The sequence below is a fragment of the Schistocerca gregaria genome, chromosome 1 (genome assembly GCF_023897955.1).
Source record: "Schistocerca gregaria isolate iqSchGreg1 chromosome 1, iqSchGreg1.2, whole genome shotgun sequence".
In the NCBI taxonomy this organism is placed as follows: Eukaryota; Metazoa; Arthropoda; class Insecta; order Orthoptera; family Acrididae; genus Schistocerca; species Schistocerca gregaria.
The window spans coordinates 498428186-498446705 of record NC_064920.1 but is presented as its reverse complement, the minus strand read 5'-3'; the positions used below and the strand labels follow the sequence as shown (position 1 = coordinate 498446705).

The 18520-nt window shown below is 37.5% G+C and overlaps 1 protein-coding gene across 3 annotated transcripts in view; it reads left to right on the top strand.

Annotated features, from left to right (window-relative positions):
- Positions 1 to 18520, top strand: part of LOC126353957 (uncharacterized) — a 306332-nt gene that overhangs the window by 271514 nt on the left and 16298 nt on the right. For all 3 annotated transcript variants that reach the window (XM_050003278.1, XM_050003265.1, XM_050003273.1), the window contains one exon: positions 4720 to 4857. In XM_050003278.1, the coding sequence (XP_049859235.1) occupies positions 4720 to 4857 (138 nt within the window). The remainder of the gene's footprint in view (positions 1 to 4719; positions 4858 to 18520) is intronic.

Below are 18520 nucleotides of genomic sequence, written 5' to 3'. Positions count from 1 at the left end.
AAACGGCAGTAAGCTCATTGCTTGCTTTTTTAATTTCTTGATTGGTTTACCACTGGTTGTTCTACATATCTTAAGATACACTACATCACAGAAAGATTCTCAGGATTTTTTTACATTGTTGTCATTATGAGCATCCCATTTTTCTGCTTTTAGCGGAGTGAAAGGGTCGGCCGTGCTGCATGCAACCATTCTGGTATTCCCACAGACAACAGACCAAAAATTCATGAAGATTTGTAGCAATTTTGTACATATAACTTTCACCGAAGCAACCATTGATGTATATCAATGCCTGTTCGCAGCTAGGGTGTCGATTTAATTATCATTTCATTCTAGAAAAGCTGCACAGTCATCAATGGTATCTGTTCCTGAAAGAACGGATACTACCTTCATATATAGTTAAGAAAATGTGGCTACCCGGCCATTGATCTTCTTGTACAAATGCACACACTATGCCCCAACTCGTATTGGACTTGGTAGATTAATCTGCCACGAGTAATGAGTGTGATGGGCAAACATCTATTAGGCGCACTACAAATGTAGTGGTGTGGACATGTTAGGAATGTGGGTCTCAATGGGAGTGCGCAAGGGGAAAGTCTCTGCAGGCACACTATCCTCTGTGCCCTTGGTGGCTCAGATGAATAGAGCATCTGCCATGTAAGCAGGAGATCCCAGGTTTGAGTCCTGGTCAAGGCACACATTTTCAACATGTCCCCAATGATGTATATCAATGCCTGTTGGCAGCTAGGGTGTTGATTTAATTATCATTTCATTCTAGAGAAGCTGCACAGACTTCAATGGTATCTGTTCTTTCGGGAACAGATACTACCTTCCTATATGCATTTTTAATATTAGCAATGATTTAAATATAGAAATTCTGAAAAACAGTGGGGACACAATAAGTTCTCACAACACTTCCAAGGACATACAATCTTCAGTTTCATGTAAAAAATCCAACAAGATGCACAGAAACATTTAGCACATTAATAAACCAGTTCTGTAAAATATACCTACAGACACAGAAAAAGTTAAGGTTTCACTACTGTAGTTGCAAACTATTTTGGAGAAAGAATCGAATTGCTAGATTATGTAAAAGATGAGGAAATATAGTGACTGAATTCAGATGAACTAAATTTGGTAATTTGAGTAGGCTAGAAATTTTACTAGAAGCAGAGAAATGTGATTTTTTTATGAGAGTGTAGAAAGGAGGCAGAAATATTTCTGCACATTATTATGACACACTTAAATGTTGCATACCCTAAGGCATGCAGATCTACTTGTAATAAACCATCCAAGAAAGGGATCACCATGAAAATTAAAAAGCAAGTAATGAACAAATTGTACTTTATGAAAATTACCAGAAATATAAAGGACAGGTCAGTCATGTTCAAAAAAGAAAGCATACACTAAAATGATAGAAGAAGAAAGCAAATCACCAAAATTTTGAAATTCGGACTTCTTTTAAAATCTCTAAAACACTCTTGGATTATATAAATGAGAACAGAAAAAGAGTCATATGTATATGGACAAGGAAGTGGAAAGAAATGAGAGGTCCACAACAAGTATGTAATAGTTTCAATCAGCACTATATAGTTATTGTTAAAATTGTTTATATCTAATCCCTACAGATGAACTGGAAATTTCAAAAATAATTGGTGCACTACAAAATAAGAATACATGGGGGTTCAGGTTGTGTATCAGCAAAAATGATAAATCACTGTGCTAGATATCTTTGCAAAGTCTCTGGTATTACTGATAAATTTAGTAACAAATGAAGAGTATTACCAAAACGTTTAAGGAGAAGCAAGATAATGCTATTATTTAAATGGAGGGGTGGGGGTGCTTTTGGGAGATCCAGGAATTTATAGACCTGTAACTGTAACAATTGTTTTCTCTAAAATTGTAGAAACATTGAATAAGGATAGAATGATGGACTTCATACAGAAACAAATATCTTAAACAAAGCACATAATGCGTTCCTAAAGAGGAGATCCATGAAGAATGCAGTGACAATTCAGAGAAACTGCGCTGTTATTTGGATAAGAGGAAAAGCTGTGGATGTTATAAAAATCTTTCTTGAAACTAGGCAGCAATGCATTGAAATAAAATGTAAATCCAGAAGTATAGAGAAAAATATCTAGTCTGGTTTCCTGGAGGTAAAAATGGAGTAAGACTAGGTTCAGTACCAGGACCTTTTTATCTTGTATATAAATGATATATTTTTATTTATTTAACCTGATCTGCTTAGGCCCTCTCTTACACACACAGGGGTTTCACAAGTACAGTACCTTTTTTACATTGTAGTTATCTAAGAAATAACAATTTGACTGTTAAGCTAGTAGTAAAATAATTTGTGTCTATAGTGACAATCTGAGTAAGTAATACTAACTGTGAACTAATTGAATTAATATTGGCATTACTTGTACTACTACTGCTGCTGCTGTCACCACAAATAGTGAGAAAAGTAATATTAATAACAATAACAATAATGATAGTGGAGGGTACAAAAAGAATTTATAGGCACACAAAGTAGATGTCTTCTTATATACCAAGTTCTGGGGAAAGGAAATTTAAGGAGACAGCACCAGCTAAGAATACTGGAGTATAAGGAAGGCTGTGCAAGGAAAATGAGTGTGTACAGGGACAGTGGTAATCAGTATTGTTGCTTTAGTAGAAATGTCATTAGCTGACATCTGAAGCTGGTGCTGCTACTGAGAATGACTTTAGGAAATTGGCCAAATAATGGAGTGTGAAAGCTAGAATTTTACTCTGAAGTGTCCAGGTGTTTCTGCCATATTGTTCAGACAGGAGCATTGAAGTAAAGGAAACACATGGGGGCAATGTATATTCTAAGATGGTAGAGAGAGAGAGAGAGAGAGAGAGAGAGAGAGAGAGAGAGAGAGAATGAAAATCTCTGCTCTTATCTGCATGCACCCAGGATGGCTTTATATATGATGGTTACATACACGCAGAACATCACAGATACAATGAACATAGGCAACTGCAATAAATGAAAATTGATTATGTATGCCAACAAAACAACTTTACTCGTATGTGGCTGCTCAGTTAACAGTTTTGGAAAGAGAGCCAGTGAGAACATGAAAATGGCGGAAAGATATTTTAGAGAAAATAATTTATTGATTAACAGGAAGAAAACAACAAGTAAAAAAATTTCAAACAGAACTGCTTGCTCAGAGAATTTTACTCTCGGCATTGGGGATATGGACATAGAGGGAGTGGACTGGAAATGGTGGAGGTAGGTGGATAGATTTCAGGCATGGGAAAACCACACTGATAAGATCTGTTTCAAAATGAGCACAAAGATATTGATAATGAAGAAAATGTTCTATACGGTGAAGACAAAAATCATACTAAAAATTTACTATTGATTCATCTTCCCACCATATTGCACTGTATGTCAATACTTAGAGGAGAAGCAGATGTACACATTTATAAAATTTTAAAACTTCAAAAGGTGCATAGCAAAACTTAACATCGCATGACTATTGTAAACAGAGAGTTAAAGAGTTTAAAATATTGATGGTGCAAGGTCTCCACATATCTGAGACAATACTTATTATTGTAAATTGTGCAAGCACCTCTAAACAGAGATTTTTAAGGCCACAACCCAAGACCTAGAAAAATTACCATATCTCACAGCAAAAGACTGAAAATGACATATTAGGGACCTTAGAAATCCAGGCAGCTCATTTTATTACAGGCTGCTACTTAGCGTAAAGTGCATAAACGAACTGCGCAGTTTCAAAAGAAAACTGAAAGATTATTTCATTTCTGGATGCTGGAATATAGTGAACAACACGTGCAGGCAGATTCATAAAACAAAAGTAAATTATGATTGGGAATGGTGTAAAACGCTTCTTTTTGATGTGGAAACCAATTTCTGGAGGAGCCAAAAAAGGCAAATCAAGTACACTGCTAAAAATACAGAAGATAATATTTAGACTAAGTGGGAAAATGTGCTACCTGAATCAGTGTATTTAGAGCAAATATGATTTAAAAATGGTTTTTCAGTTTATATAAATGACACAGTATTTTTGTATGCATATACAAATGCTTCTCATCACATCTTTCCTTAACACTTCTCAGTAAAATGTGTTTTATTTCTTCGGTGACTTTTATGACATGTACATTTGCATACAGTATTTCTTCTCATAACTCTCTATTTAAAATTTCATTTTCTGAATAATTATTCAATTTTCTTTGTGTTAATAAACTTTTTTCAGGTAGAACGAGGCAGAACCAATTCACTAAGCCAAGTTAGTACACACTATATCCACTACTACTGATGATTGCATTGCATAATAATTGTTTCATACAAAAGACGAGATGTAGCAATTTCGGTGAGAGATAAAATATCAAATCTGCCCTGAATTTTATTGTATTGGTAACATTCGGTAGTAGTTAACTATGTGTTAATATTAAAATATACTCTCCCTAAAAGATGAAGTGCAACAACAAGGATCAACAATATTAATGCACCTTATTATCGATACAGTTAGGATTCATTACAAGTGTGTCTGCTTCAAGCCACCATTCATTTCCTCTGAGTTAAAGATAAACTCTTACTATCACAAATGAACAACTGTGAAATATTACTTACATTCTGAAAATATAATGCAGTATCTTTTAGCATAAAACATTTTTTGCTCAGATTTATTTATAAAATATACCAGTATAATGAGATGTGTCTTTTATCAACAGAAAACTCTATAAAGGAAAGGAGTCAGTTAAAACCAAGGAAATTGTGACAGATCCTATGACATATACTTCATATGTATTATCAGAAGGCAAAGAGAATGTTGATGTACCGAGACAGTCCTTGTCTCTTGGAAATAAAAGGTAAAATTGTGCTGTCATCTGTAAAACAGCTCTTAAATATTGATTAAACTAACAAAGAATGAATCCTACTTTTTAGATTGATGTGTTCCCTATGTTTCTTCTATCTTTTTTCTACTGAATATTATTTACTGTTAAGATAAAGAATAAAGAACACTTACACTAGTGTAAGGTTAATAATAGCAATATTTGATAAAGATAAGTCAGTATTATGAGACACACACGTTTCCATAGCAAGCCCAATAAACAAAAGAAGTCAACCAAAGCAAGCAGTATAATCACTCATAATAGTTTGAATCATCAGATGTCAACATCGGAATTCCTGTTTCATGTCTTGTATCACTGCACGGAAAACAAAGTAAGGTATTACCCGATACCAACATTTACAAGTTTAGATCTGAAGTTACATGTTTCGACAATACTATGAAAAATGCAGATTGCTGCTTGCCATACAGAGGCGATGTTGAGTCACAGACAGACATGGTAAAAAGAATTCTAAGCATGTGAGCTTTCAGCCAAAAGGCTGTCATCTAAAGTAGAGAACACACGCACATTCATGCAAGCACAACTCACACACACTCATGTATGTTGTCTACTTTAGAAGGAGACTTTTTGGCTGAAACCTCACATGTTTAGCAGTGCCTGTCTGGAACTTAACACCTCCTCTATATGGTGAGTCTTAATCTGTCCATTTTGTAATATTGTCATTATTCCGTCCTAGATTTTCCATTGTTTGAAGATACATTTTTCAGTAGCTATAATTTACTCCATAAGAAAGCTGATCTTTTCCCTTTTACGTGATACATTCAAAGCACACCTTGGACATATCTGAAACACCGAGAGTCGAGCTGGTATTATGTGCAGATGTCACTGTGCTTTTTACACGCAGTATTGATGCGGGACTTATGCGACGTCTACTGCAGCGGGCATGTGACACCTTAGGATCATGGGCCACTGAGTGGAGGTTAAAGATGAAAGTGAACAAGAGCCACCCCTGATAATTACCTGAAAGAAGTTACCAGAGGAATTGATGCCAGGTTGAATCGTCAGAGTGCCCATCCCATGGTCTTGAATCATAAAATATTTCGGCATCAACTTTTACAAATGCCTTGTAAGGGAACCACACATCCATGAGGTGAGGGTTAACGTTTAAAAATGCTTTACCCTCTTCTTAACCAAGTGTGGACTCCACCTGTACACTGTGTATTGCCATATACTTGGCCCTAATACGTCCAGTAACAGAAAATGCTGCTTTAGTGTGAGGCAATGCTGCCATGACCCTCACTGACAGTCATGGGTAATGCAGCTGGTAGACTTTGGTTTATTAGTAGAATATTGCAATGAGTCTACAAAGGAGATCGCGTACAAATCACTCGTGTGAATGGTTCTAGAATATTTCTCAAGTGTTTTGGACTGTACCAGATTTGGACTAGCAGGAGATATTGAACATATTCAGAGAAGGGCAGCACAAATGGTCACACATTTGTTTAATCCATAGGAGAGTATCACAGAGATACCGAAGGAACTGACCTGCCAGACTCTTTGAAGACATATGTAAACCATCCCAAGAAAGTCTATTAATAAAGTTTCAAGAATTGACGTAAATGATTACCGTAGGAATATACTGCAACCCCCTATGTATTTCTCACATAGGGATCATGAGGATAAGATCAGAATAACTTCTGCATGCACAGAGGCATTCGAACAATCATTCTTACCGTGCTCCATATGTGAATGGAACAGGAAGAAATCCTAATGTCTGGTACAATGGGATGTACCCACTGCCATGCACCTCACTGTGGTTCGCAGAGTATAGATGTAGATGTAGATTGACAGACTGCAAAAAGTGCTGAATAGATCTTTTCGACTGGCTCTACGTTTACCAAGGCACTATCCACAAGAAAGCAGGCATTCTGCTCTGGGACTGCTTCAGACAGATTTGCTCACCAATTTACACATTGACCCAGCAGTACAAAAATAGGCTAATCGACAATGTGGTGAATCACTTCCACAGGCGTAAGAAAATAAGACCCCTACAACCATTCTTATGATACCATTTATTGTATTACCATAGAATAAATGACATCATAAGGATGGCTGTAGGTGTTTCATTTTCTTACATCAGCGAACAGCTGGTCTCCCAGTTCTCCAGTCACAGCTATGGACGTACAAAAACTTCCATTGTTGTCCAACCACATGATGACCAGATCAATTGCATGTATAAAGACACACAGTAAGAGAAGTAACAGAAAACTGTGTGACAAATGCTGACTTACCATACCATTATGCCCAAGTAACTGAAACGAGCTGTGAAGAAGTAAAACACTCCTATTTATTTATTTATTTATTCATTCATACAGTAAATCTCTACAGATTGTGGGATGTCATTTGCATGCCCCCCCCCCCCCCCCTCTCTCTTTCTCTCTCTCTCTCTCTCTCTCTCTCTCTCACACACACACACACACACACACACACACTCACACACACACACACACAAGTTCAAAATTTATTTTAATAGTACAATACATTCACTATATTTGATGTTGCTTATGCAGCAGCAGTAGTAGTTTTTGCAAATTTTTGCTTATGTCTGTTGTACTTCGCACGGTTTAAGAATTCTGCCACTGAATAGAAGTAGTGATCTAATACAAATGCCCATAGGGATTTGTGAAACAGGGAAAATGAAGAATTAACTTTAGTTTTATTTGGCAGACTGTTGTACATTCGTGTTGCGCTATTTGTACTGGAAGTACAGTCCTTACTGATAGAACATTTTTTTCCTTATTTTTTTTTGTGTTCATGCAAATTATAGTTTTTATTTTTCCCTTTGATATTTTTTCTCACATATTTACAATTTTCTAGAATAAAAAGACAGGGGAGAGGGAGGATGGAAGACTGCTGAAAGAGGGCCCTACACGAGTCAAGTCTGTTTTGCATGGTGCATTGTTCTTATAGCTCTTTTTTGGGTCAGGGAGGTTACTGAGCTAGCAGCTGTGCTATCCCAGAATATAGTTCCATACTGTAGAATACTGCGTCACTGGGCAAAGTATGAGATTCTATCAGTGTGGGAGCTTCCTTTGTGTGCAAATAAGTGTAGGCTTAGCATACGTTTTTCAGTGTTGTATTCATTTTCATTATATGTGTCTGCCATTTAAAATAATTTTGAAGCCATATGCCTTGAAAGCTTTGTTTCCAGTGAGGGTGTAATTCCACTGGTGTTTATTGTCACAGAGATGTTACAGACTTCCCTTTTCAAACAGAAACTAAGCACAGTTGTTTTGGAGATGTTTATTATTTATATTTTCCAATGAAGTCATTTAGCTGGTCAGTAGCTTTATTTATGTTTTCTTGTAGCTGTTTTTGTGTTTCTCCTGTAAGAAGGCTGCTTGTGTCGTCTGCAAATAAAATATTTAGTTGTGGGTCTATGCTTACATGTAGGTCATTTATATGTAGAACTAAAAGAAAAGGCCTGATAATGGATTTCTGAGGGACTCCAGTTTTGGTTATTCCTACATCTGAAAAATATGTTCTAGCGCTATCGTTTAGTTCATATGTTATTACTACTTTTTGTTCCCGATTTGTCAGATATGAGGAGAACCATTTTAGTGCAGTGCTGATAATGCCATACTTTTGGAGTTTTTCCAACAGGATTCTGCAGTCCAAAATGTCAAAAGCTTTGCTTGGATCTGAAAAAATACCAGCAACATTTGTTTGAGCTTCCTGGCAGATTAAAACTGTGTTCTGGACTGAGACTAGAACTCGGGACCTTACCCACGAAAGGCAAAGGTCCTGAGTTTGAGTCTTGGTACGGCACACAGTTTTAATCTGCCAGGAACTTTCATGTCAGTGCACACTCCGCTGCAGAGTGAAAATCTCATTCTGCAAACATTTTGTTTTTTTTATCCAGTGCTTCTAGAGCATTTGTAGAAACTATATATGACACTGGTTGTAGATTTATTTTTCTGAAAACCATGTTAGGCATCAGTGAGGATTTTGTTCATATCCAGAAATTCCATTAATCTGTTATGCGTGATTCTTTTAATGAGTTTGGCAAAAACTGATACTAATGAGACTGTCCTATATTTCTCCAAATTTGCTTTGTCACCTTTTTTATGAATAGGGATCACGTTGACAATTTTATGACAGTCAGGAAAAGTTCCAGTTGAGAAAGGTGAGTTGATTATCTATGCAAGGGGGTCACAATGTTTATAATACATTCCTTTATGATGAAGTCTGGAATACTATCAATTCCTGAGGACATTTTTCGGAAGGTTTTTGCTATGTGAATGATTTCATTTGGGGATGTGTCATAGAGATAGATTGAGTGGAGGCAAGAATTTACTTTCTTCTGTTGGTTAATTGGGCTATCTTGTTATTAATTATTGGAATTTTTGTATAGTCTTCATGGTACTGCCTGAAGATATTTGCAGTCTACTGCAGATCAGTAATTTTCTTGTTGTCGTAATTCAGTGTGATATTTTCCTTTTTACCATTTTCTTCTTGCTTTATTACTTTTGAAATTGTTTGGCTTTTATTTTCTGACTGGTATAAACTTATCAATGACCATTATTTTTGCCTGATGTATGGCTTTTCTATACACCTGAATATATTTTGTGATATAAAAAATGATGTAACTGTTAAGGAGGGGGGATATGTTGTTTTTTCTGTAACAGCAATTTTCCTTTTGTGTTGCTTAAGACCTTTATGCCTCGTTATCCATGACATTGCTTTCAGATTTGTGTTCCTTAAGATCCATGTTTTGAGAGGAAATATTGTTTCAAAGTAATAGTTGAATAAGTCAGAGGACTTTTCAAACTTTTTGTTCATGTCATGCAACTGGGAAATTACTTCCTGCCTTTCTCTTGATAACAAGTGATTGAATGTTTCTATGATTTGTGTGTTGAAACTTCTTGCAGTCACAGTCCTTTTATGGTTTTATCTGGGCAGTAAACTGTCTGAGAGGGTTACCATTTGAGTTTCATGATCATAAAAATTTGTATTTACTCATTTTGCTGTGCAAGATGTCTTAAGAAATATTTGGTCCACAATAGTGGCAGAAGTTTTTATAATTCATTTTGGAGTTGTAATTGTTTGTTTTAAATTGAAAGTATCTGTTAAGTTGAACAGCAGTTCTTTCCTCCTACTTGTTGCAAGGAAGTCAGTGTTGAAATCCTCGCACAGTACTCTTGATTTCTTGCCTACATGTATCCTATTTAGTAATGTTTCAAGTTTATTGAATTTCTACCTACTTTTAATTAAAAAGGCAGTACCTCCATTTTTATATTTTCATCAACAGAAGTAGTTTGGAAGTGTGCAGCTTGGTGTTGTAAATGAAAATGTAAATGTTTCGAGAAAGACAGAACACTGACAAAATGCAGTCTAGTGTTTAGCAACACCTCAATGACTTTAACCTTGTTTGTGGCTGACTGGGCATTCTAGTGGTATATGGAGAGGCACTTGTCACTGCAATTTATGTCTACTGGATTTTAAATTAACATCCAAATTTCCTAAGGGCATTATTATTACATCACTTACCTCAGTTTTGTATGGAGGGATTCTATCCACAAAAAATCATCGGTGCAGGTACTTGGAGTTTCCTTTGTCTCCTTGACTTCCAAATGCTTTCTGCTCTTGGGATGTTAATCCATGTAGCTGCCTCATTAGTGGTGGTGCTGTTGACTTCTTGCACCTCATCATTTCCACAGATTAGCTCAGGCTCCTTGACTGCTTCCATTTGATAGTTTTTTGTCTCATCTTGTACAGAGGTAAATGGTCCACATCCAGGTTTGACAGATGTTAGTTCTGTTACGACACTCTCCTTATTTATAGAATTAGACAAAACATATTTGTCATTAAGAGATATGGCTACCAAGATATCATGGTTCAGGTGTAATGTTTGACCTACTGATCCTAAAATCTTGCAAGTAATGAATTTCTTTCCCACTCTTTTGATATGGAGGCTGTGATTTGTATGGTATATTCTTCCAAGTTCACTTATATCCACAAATGTTGCATTTTTAAATTGTCTGCAAATATTTTGATAGTCTTTGTTTGCTTTTCATAATTCTTCATTTACACACGAACAGTTTGGTAGATCATGGTGATGTGCAGCTGAAAAAACTATCACATTTCTGCTTCTGAACTCGAGCAATCTTCGCTTAAGTGAAATCATGAGTTCCTTTGTATGTGCCTAGACTATAAATAAACAACATCCCAGTGTGGTCTTATCAAGTCAAGTCAGTTGATGTGAAGGCACCAAACCAGAAAATTAAGCCTCAAAACTCATATTTTTTTGTAAACTTTCATTTTATATTCATTCTGCCCTCAGATGTTTGCATTTGTTTATGCATTGTGATCATAGTTTCTTTACGTATCATAATTAGTGAAGGAATAATGTTCACAACATGTAAGTAAATGCAACCATTTGAAGATAGAGCATCATGCATCTTGAAACGTTATCATGCAAAAATAAATTTCTATAAAAACAACTGAAGAGCTATGGCCAAAAACATACATAGTCCATTTCTCCTCAAAAACGAATATTTGTGTCATTTGAAAGCGTAATACAGACATAATGCAAGTATGATTAGGTTTGGCTAAAAAGACAGTAGTCTCCTTGTGCACGAAGGGAGAAGATGCAAGCTAATGGCTGAAAGTGATCAAGGTCCATGGGCTGACAAGTAAAATTGGTCATTGTCTCAATGCCTGGAGGGTTGTGCTTAGAAGCAACCAAATCAAACCTTCACCATTCGAAGTCAGAAACTGGACTAATGAACTCAGCTTTAAATCCTGGACAGAGTACAAACCAAAATGCCCTATACCTACAAGATCAGTTGAATTGTGAAAATTGGCAAAGAGCAACTGCTGTTATCTTACATATGAGTAATTACTTCAGACATTACATTAAAGCTGATGTGATGCCTAAAAAGGGCAAAGATAAAAACAAGAAACTAATTTATGGGCTCTGCCAAACTGAAAAGGTTATACAAACAATCAATCAAACCTGCAAAGTGGAAAGGCTTATTTTTCATCAACCCTGATCTCAAGGCATTCTGTGGAACATTAGTTTGTGGAAATTCCCAATAAGAAGATGAAAATGATATCGAGTCTGCAGATGAGCCTCTCACAAATGACTTCATATAACTGGAAAGAAAGATCAGTATCCCGATTAAAACTGCTTTGTAAATTTCCATGTATATACAAAGAGTTTTCTTCGAGCTATCTGTAATCAAGTGAGTTGTGCTTTGGATTGTGTTTAATTATTTATCTTTTCACACTTTTAACAGTGGATTATAGATGTAAAACCTTGACATTAAAATTCTGGCAAATTACAAGAATGTGGCTATGATTATTTTTAGTCATAACTCTTCTGCTAGTTGCAGATAATCCATTATAAATCAACATCAGTTTCAACAGTTGCAGTGTTCTAATATATCCACAACGAGCAAGAAATATTTGCTGATGTAAAAATGAGAAAGATTAGAAAAACAAAATACGCAAATGAGAGAATTGACAAGCAGTTATGAGTAACTTGGTGATTTGTGGCCACAGGGGTACCATTAGAATGAAATTCAGTGTGTTATTATACATAGGCAGTATTAGCAAATATTTTTTTAAATAATTGCCCATAATACTTTTGATGCCTATGGCTGATGGTATAACACTAAATAAATTAAGCCATCACTTCTCGTTAATTTTAGAAAGTTTAAATCACTTGAATTTAAACTGACTGTATTATACAGGACTGAAACTCCAAAAAAGTCAACAATAAAATGGTGAATATCCGAAAATGCATCATGGGCAGAGTACAATGTGAATACCTCATTCTCTCTCCATTAATTTCTTGTGTAGGGCAGATTGAAAGCAATCTCAGGCCAGATCGAGCCCTTGTGTGTCTTAAGGTTTATTTATTTTGTAACAACTTATACACTGACAGGCAGTCGAGCAATGAAACCAGGCCACGGTCCATCAGCCAAAGCCCTGCCTGCTCAGCAGCATCGGCAGATACACTGCTTGCACATTTAGTGCTTCCACCTGTCCACAAGAAGGATGTGATGTGGGCTTCCACCACATGACTGATCAACCCACTAACTACGCCTTAACAGACCATTGACCCTGCTCCAGACATTTCGACATGGCATAGATACATGGGCCTTTCACAACTGTCAGCACCTGGAAATGGGATTTAATCCAACAGGACATACTTGTGATGGGGTCATCATAGATGACATACAGCCTGTGCCAGTCATCGCCCCAATTGTGACACTGCCTCCATTGGACTGCAAACCAGTGACCATTACTTGAGTGTCCACCCCTGGCACATAGACATTGCTTCACTGCTGCACCACTACCAAACAGCGATCAGTCTCCATCCATCATCATGCTGCAGTAGCCAGGCCACCTCTGCCATCAACGAGTAATATCTGTGTCAGCATGTCCGCATCAGTATGCTGTGGTCCGAGGATCAATTCCCATCACCTGTAGCCTGTCTGTTTCAGATGTGCTGAATCATGTCTGTTCATGTTCATCAATAAAGTGCTCTATCGAGTGACTGTTTGCCTTTTTCACCCAATCCATAGCCAGTCTCCAGCTGAGAACTTCTTCTATCCTACAGTACACCCATTTACAATATTGGTGTCAGAATACTTGGAGCTGGAAATGTTTGTCCAGTGGAGCTTTGAACAGGAGTGGGTGCGGCAGCAGTGGCATTCAGTGCAAGTTTTCAAGTAACTCCCAGCAACAAGTGTTTTGTGTTGGGCCTGTCTCATAGTATTTATCCTTTCCTTTCTGTTTGAGTATACTATATGCTTGTGATGGTAGTGCTGAGTGAAGTGGCTGTCTCAGAGAAAACAGTGACATCCAGTACAGCGCCCTCTAGTATCATGGAAGTTATTCCATGATGTCTTAACAGGTGTCCTACCATCCTGTCCCTTCTTGTAAGTGTTTTCCATATATTCCTTTCCTTGACAATTGTGTGGAGAATCTCTTCATTCCTTATCTTACCGGTCTTTCTCACTTTCACTGAGGAAAGCAATGTCATCAGCGAGTCTTATCATTGATGTCTTTTCACCTTGAATTTTAATTCCACTCTTGAACCTTTATTTTATTTCCATCCTTGCTTCTTTAGTGTATAGATTGAACAGTAGGGATGAAAGACTACTTCCCTGTCTTACACCTGTTTTAATCCAAGCACTTCGTTCTTGGTCTTCCACTCTTATTATTCCCTCTTGGGTCTTGTACATGTAGTGTATTACTTAGCTTACCACCATTTTTCTCAGAATTTCGAACCTCTTGCAACGTTTGTCATTGTCAGATGCTTTTTCTAGGTCTACAAATGCTATGAAGGTGTCTAGATTTTTCTTTAGTCTTGCTTCCAATTTCTGGTGCACTCTTAATGTTACACCCTTCTTTTAATTTCATCAAAGGTTGTTTTGACTTTTCTGCAATCATTCTTGTTTGATTCCTTCGCATTTTTCATGCAGCCATTTCATCTTAGCTTTCGTCCCCTTCCTATTTGTTTCAACACTCATCTATTTGTTTCAGTACTCAGTGACGTAAATTTCTGTATTTCTGAATTTTCCCGAACATTTTTGTACTTCTTTCTGTCATTGATCAACTGAAGTATTTCTTCTGTTACCTGGGGTTTCTTCTCAGTTACCTTCTTTGCACCTATATGGTTCTTTCCAACTTCTGTGATTGCTGTTTTTATAGATATCCAGTCCTCTTCAAATGACTAAGCTATTTCTTATCATAGTATCTACATCCTCAGAGAACTTCAAGTGCATCTCTTCATTCCTTAATGCTTCCGTATCCGACTTCTTTCCACATTGATTATTCCTGACTAATCTCATAAACTTCAGCTACTCTTCATCAGTAGTACATTCTGACCTGTTTTCGAATCTGCTCCTGGATATAAATTACAAGCCAGTATCTGAGTTATAATCTCTGCCCGACCATGGTGTAATCTAACTGAAATATCTCCTTTTTCTGCTCCTTCCCCTACAACTGCATTCCAGTCCCCCATGGCTATTAGATATTCATCTCCCTTTATGTATGAATTACTCATTCAATATCCTCATACATTCTCTCTATCTGTTCATCTTCAGCTTGCAACATCAGCACTTATACCTGAAGTGCCGTTGTTGGTGTTGATTTGCTGTTGGTTCTGATGAGAAGATTTGTATGACAGGATTGTTCAAAGTAACTCACTCACTGCCCTACCTTCCTATTCATAACAAAATCTATGCCTTTATACCATTTCCTGATGCTGTTGATGTTACCCTATACTCATCTGACCAGAAATCCTTGTCTTCTTTCTATTTCAGTTCCATGACTCACACTACATCTGGATTAAGCCTTAGCATTTCCATTTACAGCTTTTCTTGCTTGCCTATCAAATGTAGACATCTGGCGTTCCATACCCCGGCTTGTAGAACATTATCCTTTCATTGGTTATTCCATTTTTTTCTCATGATCACCTCCCTCTTGGCAATCCTCTCCTGGATATCTGAACGGGGAGGTCCGGAATCTTTTGCCAGTGGAAATATCATCATAATGCTCTTTAGTTGCATGCCACATGTCCTGTGGATATACATTATGTTTCTTTAATGGACTGCTTTCCATTGCCTTCTGCACTCTCATGCCATTGATCATTGCTGATTCTTCCACCTTTAGGACCAGTTTCCCTCCTCGAGAGCAAGAGATTGCCCTGAACCTCTCTCTGCTCATTTGCTCTCTTTGAGAATGCTGTTGGCTGAATGTGGGTGACTTCTTGTGCCAGAAGTCTTCACTTGATTTTCCAGTAAATAGGGGGGGGGGGGATATTTTGGTCTTCATGGATGATTTGCATATGGCCACGAAATTTGGGAATGGAAGTGATCAACAGTTGTTAAGTGTAGCTCATTTAAGATTGGTTGGCCATGCCAGGACACATGTGATGTGTAATGAGAAATATCATGAAGCTCAGTCCTTCACAGACTTTCAGAAAGGCTTAGTGGATTGTTAAAAGAACAACTTAATGGTTCAGCACATTAGTAAGGAGAATCAATAGAAGGTTTTGTGGACTGCATCAGGAAAATCAATGTCAGTGTGTATGAATTAATTAATGATGCTTGCGCCAAGAAAGCCATGTTGCAGGAGGCGGAACTATGGGTGCTTCATGCATATTTGCAGGTTCTGCTGTATGAAATACCACGGGAAGTTCATATTGAGTTTCCAAGAACCTCAGATGGAGTAATGGCAACTGCAGTAACTGTGACTAAACCAAGGGAGAAGCAGGTAGTGTTAATCTAGGGATTGTGTGTTACAAGTTTGGCTCTCCGCACAACAGCCAATGTCAAACAAGCAAGATACTCTGTTCAAAAATGTCCACAGGCACATAGATGGTGGAATCAGCATAACAGTTGCTTCCCTGCATTAAACGGTACAAAGAGTGGTGTGAGTACTGTGCAATGCTCCCAGTAACTTTGATTATTGGACTACCCAGAGCAAAATCAGTGGCAGACATTTTCTATTTGGCTACACAAAGGTAGGCTTGTGTATGTTATTATTGTATACAGGATTGCAGGTGCTCTTGGCTAGCCAGAGTATATTGAGTACAGTGAATTTGAACCCACAGTGTTGTAAATTACATGAAGTGGGTGGTAAAAATGTGAATTCTCTCAGTTCCACATTGTTGGGTTTCCAAGTGGTACGAAGAGACTTCCAAATTTGTGTGGAAGTTCTGTCTTCCATTGGCATTAGCTACTGCATCATTTTGGGTCTGTACTTCCTGATGCCAAAGCTGACCTACAATGTCACATGGTGTAGCTGGATGGGACATTGTTCCATCTCGATTTTACAGCTGAAAGAGCCGAACTTAGCAAGAAACACCCAAGACATCGAGTAAGTTGGTTAAACTACATACACATTCTTTTAGAGTTGAATTGCAGTACAAAATACCAAGGTTACAGGAAAGCTGGTCTGAATGAATATAGGAGCTGATGTGCCAATTACTATTATACGTTTTCAGTGACCTTACCAGAGAATATCATACCGGGACAGGCACAATCTTTTGTATGATGTAGTTTGTCATACATTAAAGAGATAGATTACAATTAGTGCCCATCAGTGTAGATAATTTTGGTTCAGAGGAGGCAAGGCTATCAAAAGGAACACTAATAGCTAACTTATAAATTTTACAGGATGAATTAGCCTGTCAGTTTAACTGCATTGAGGATAAATATTTCACTTCTGAAAGGACATGATAGAGTGTATGTGGAGAATGTAGAAGAACATGAAGGATTTTTTGACCCACCTGAACCACTACTAGCTACATTTATGGAACAATGCAGGATTCCCTGGGAACAAGCTGCCTGTATACAAGAGACCATACCATGTCCCACACTATTGCAGCCACTAGTGGAGGAGTTCACAGACCAACAGCTTCAGGGTGGAATCATAGAAGAAAATACTAGTTCCTGTACAGCCACACAGCCACAGTAGTAATTGTACCCATGAAGTCCTCAGATGGGAGAATCACTTACAAGTTCTACTGCAATTACAGGTTTCTAAATCAGCAAATGGTCACTGATGTATATCCAATACCTAATATCACAGTGGCACGAGACAGTCTGGGGCAGTGCCATTACTCCATCATCTTATATTTATGCATAAGCTGTCACAAATTAGAAGAAGCACCAAATGACTGGCCTAAGTATTGTTGAATGCCTTTCAGTCTGAAAATTGTGCCAATGACTTTCCAGTGCTTACTACATGGAATTCTACATGGCCTGAAACCAAAGCAAAGCCTGGTTTACCTAGATGACATAGCAGTACACTCCAAGGACATGGTCTTTTTGCAGAAAGTATTCAAATGATTGCGTGCAGCATGGCTGACTCTCATCTTAGAAAAGCATCACTTTGTGTTGCAGGAGGTTCATTATTTAGGTCACCCTATTGGCCAGGATGGGATATGTACCGACCCACAACTTGTGGAAACCACAAAAGATTCTCCAACATCTAGCTCAGTAAAAGAAGTGTAATTACCTTCAAGTTTGCAAATTTCTATAAAAAATACATCCCAAAACTGACAGAGACAGCAAGAATGCACTTGCTAAAAAACGCTGTGAAATTCAACTGGACTCTTAAGAAGCATTTCGACAATTAAAGGAATCACTGACCAAATGTCCTGTTCTCATTTTTCCAGGCGATTAAAATGCAGTTTATCTCATCTTGTGTTCAGGCAACCAAGCCCTTATCTGTATTCTGAGCCAAGAGGTGGGTGGGAAGAAACACCCCATAGCATAAGTTTCGGCAACCGAATAATGCAGGAAAAAGAATTTAGTTACCGAAAAAAAGTGCTGGTGCTAATTTTTAGTATTACATATTTTCTTTGCTATCTGTAGGGGAGGCACTTTAAGGTCACAACAGATCACACCATACTAAAATGGCTTCTGGGATTAAAAGGATCCAACCAGCAGACCAACCTGATGTGCCTTAAGGGTTAGCAGATTTGTTTTGAAGTAGTAGATGGTCCAGGGATGTCTCACAGGAATTCTGAGGAATTAATCCACAAAATACATGCTACAGAATGCACAGAAGAGTGGCACAGAGATCAAGCCACTGACGTCGAATGTCAGTGGCACACAAAACATGCACTATTCAGCTCTGATGACTCAGCATTTTA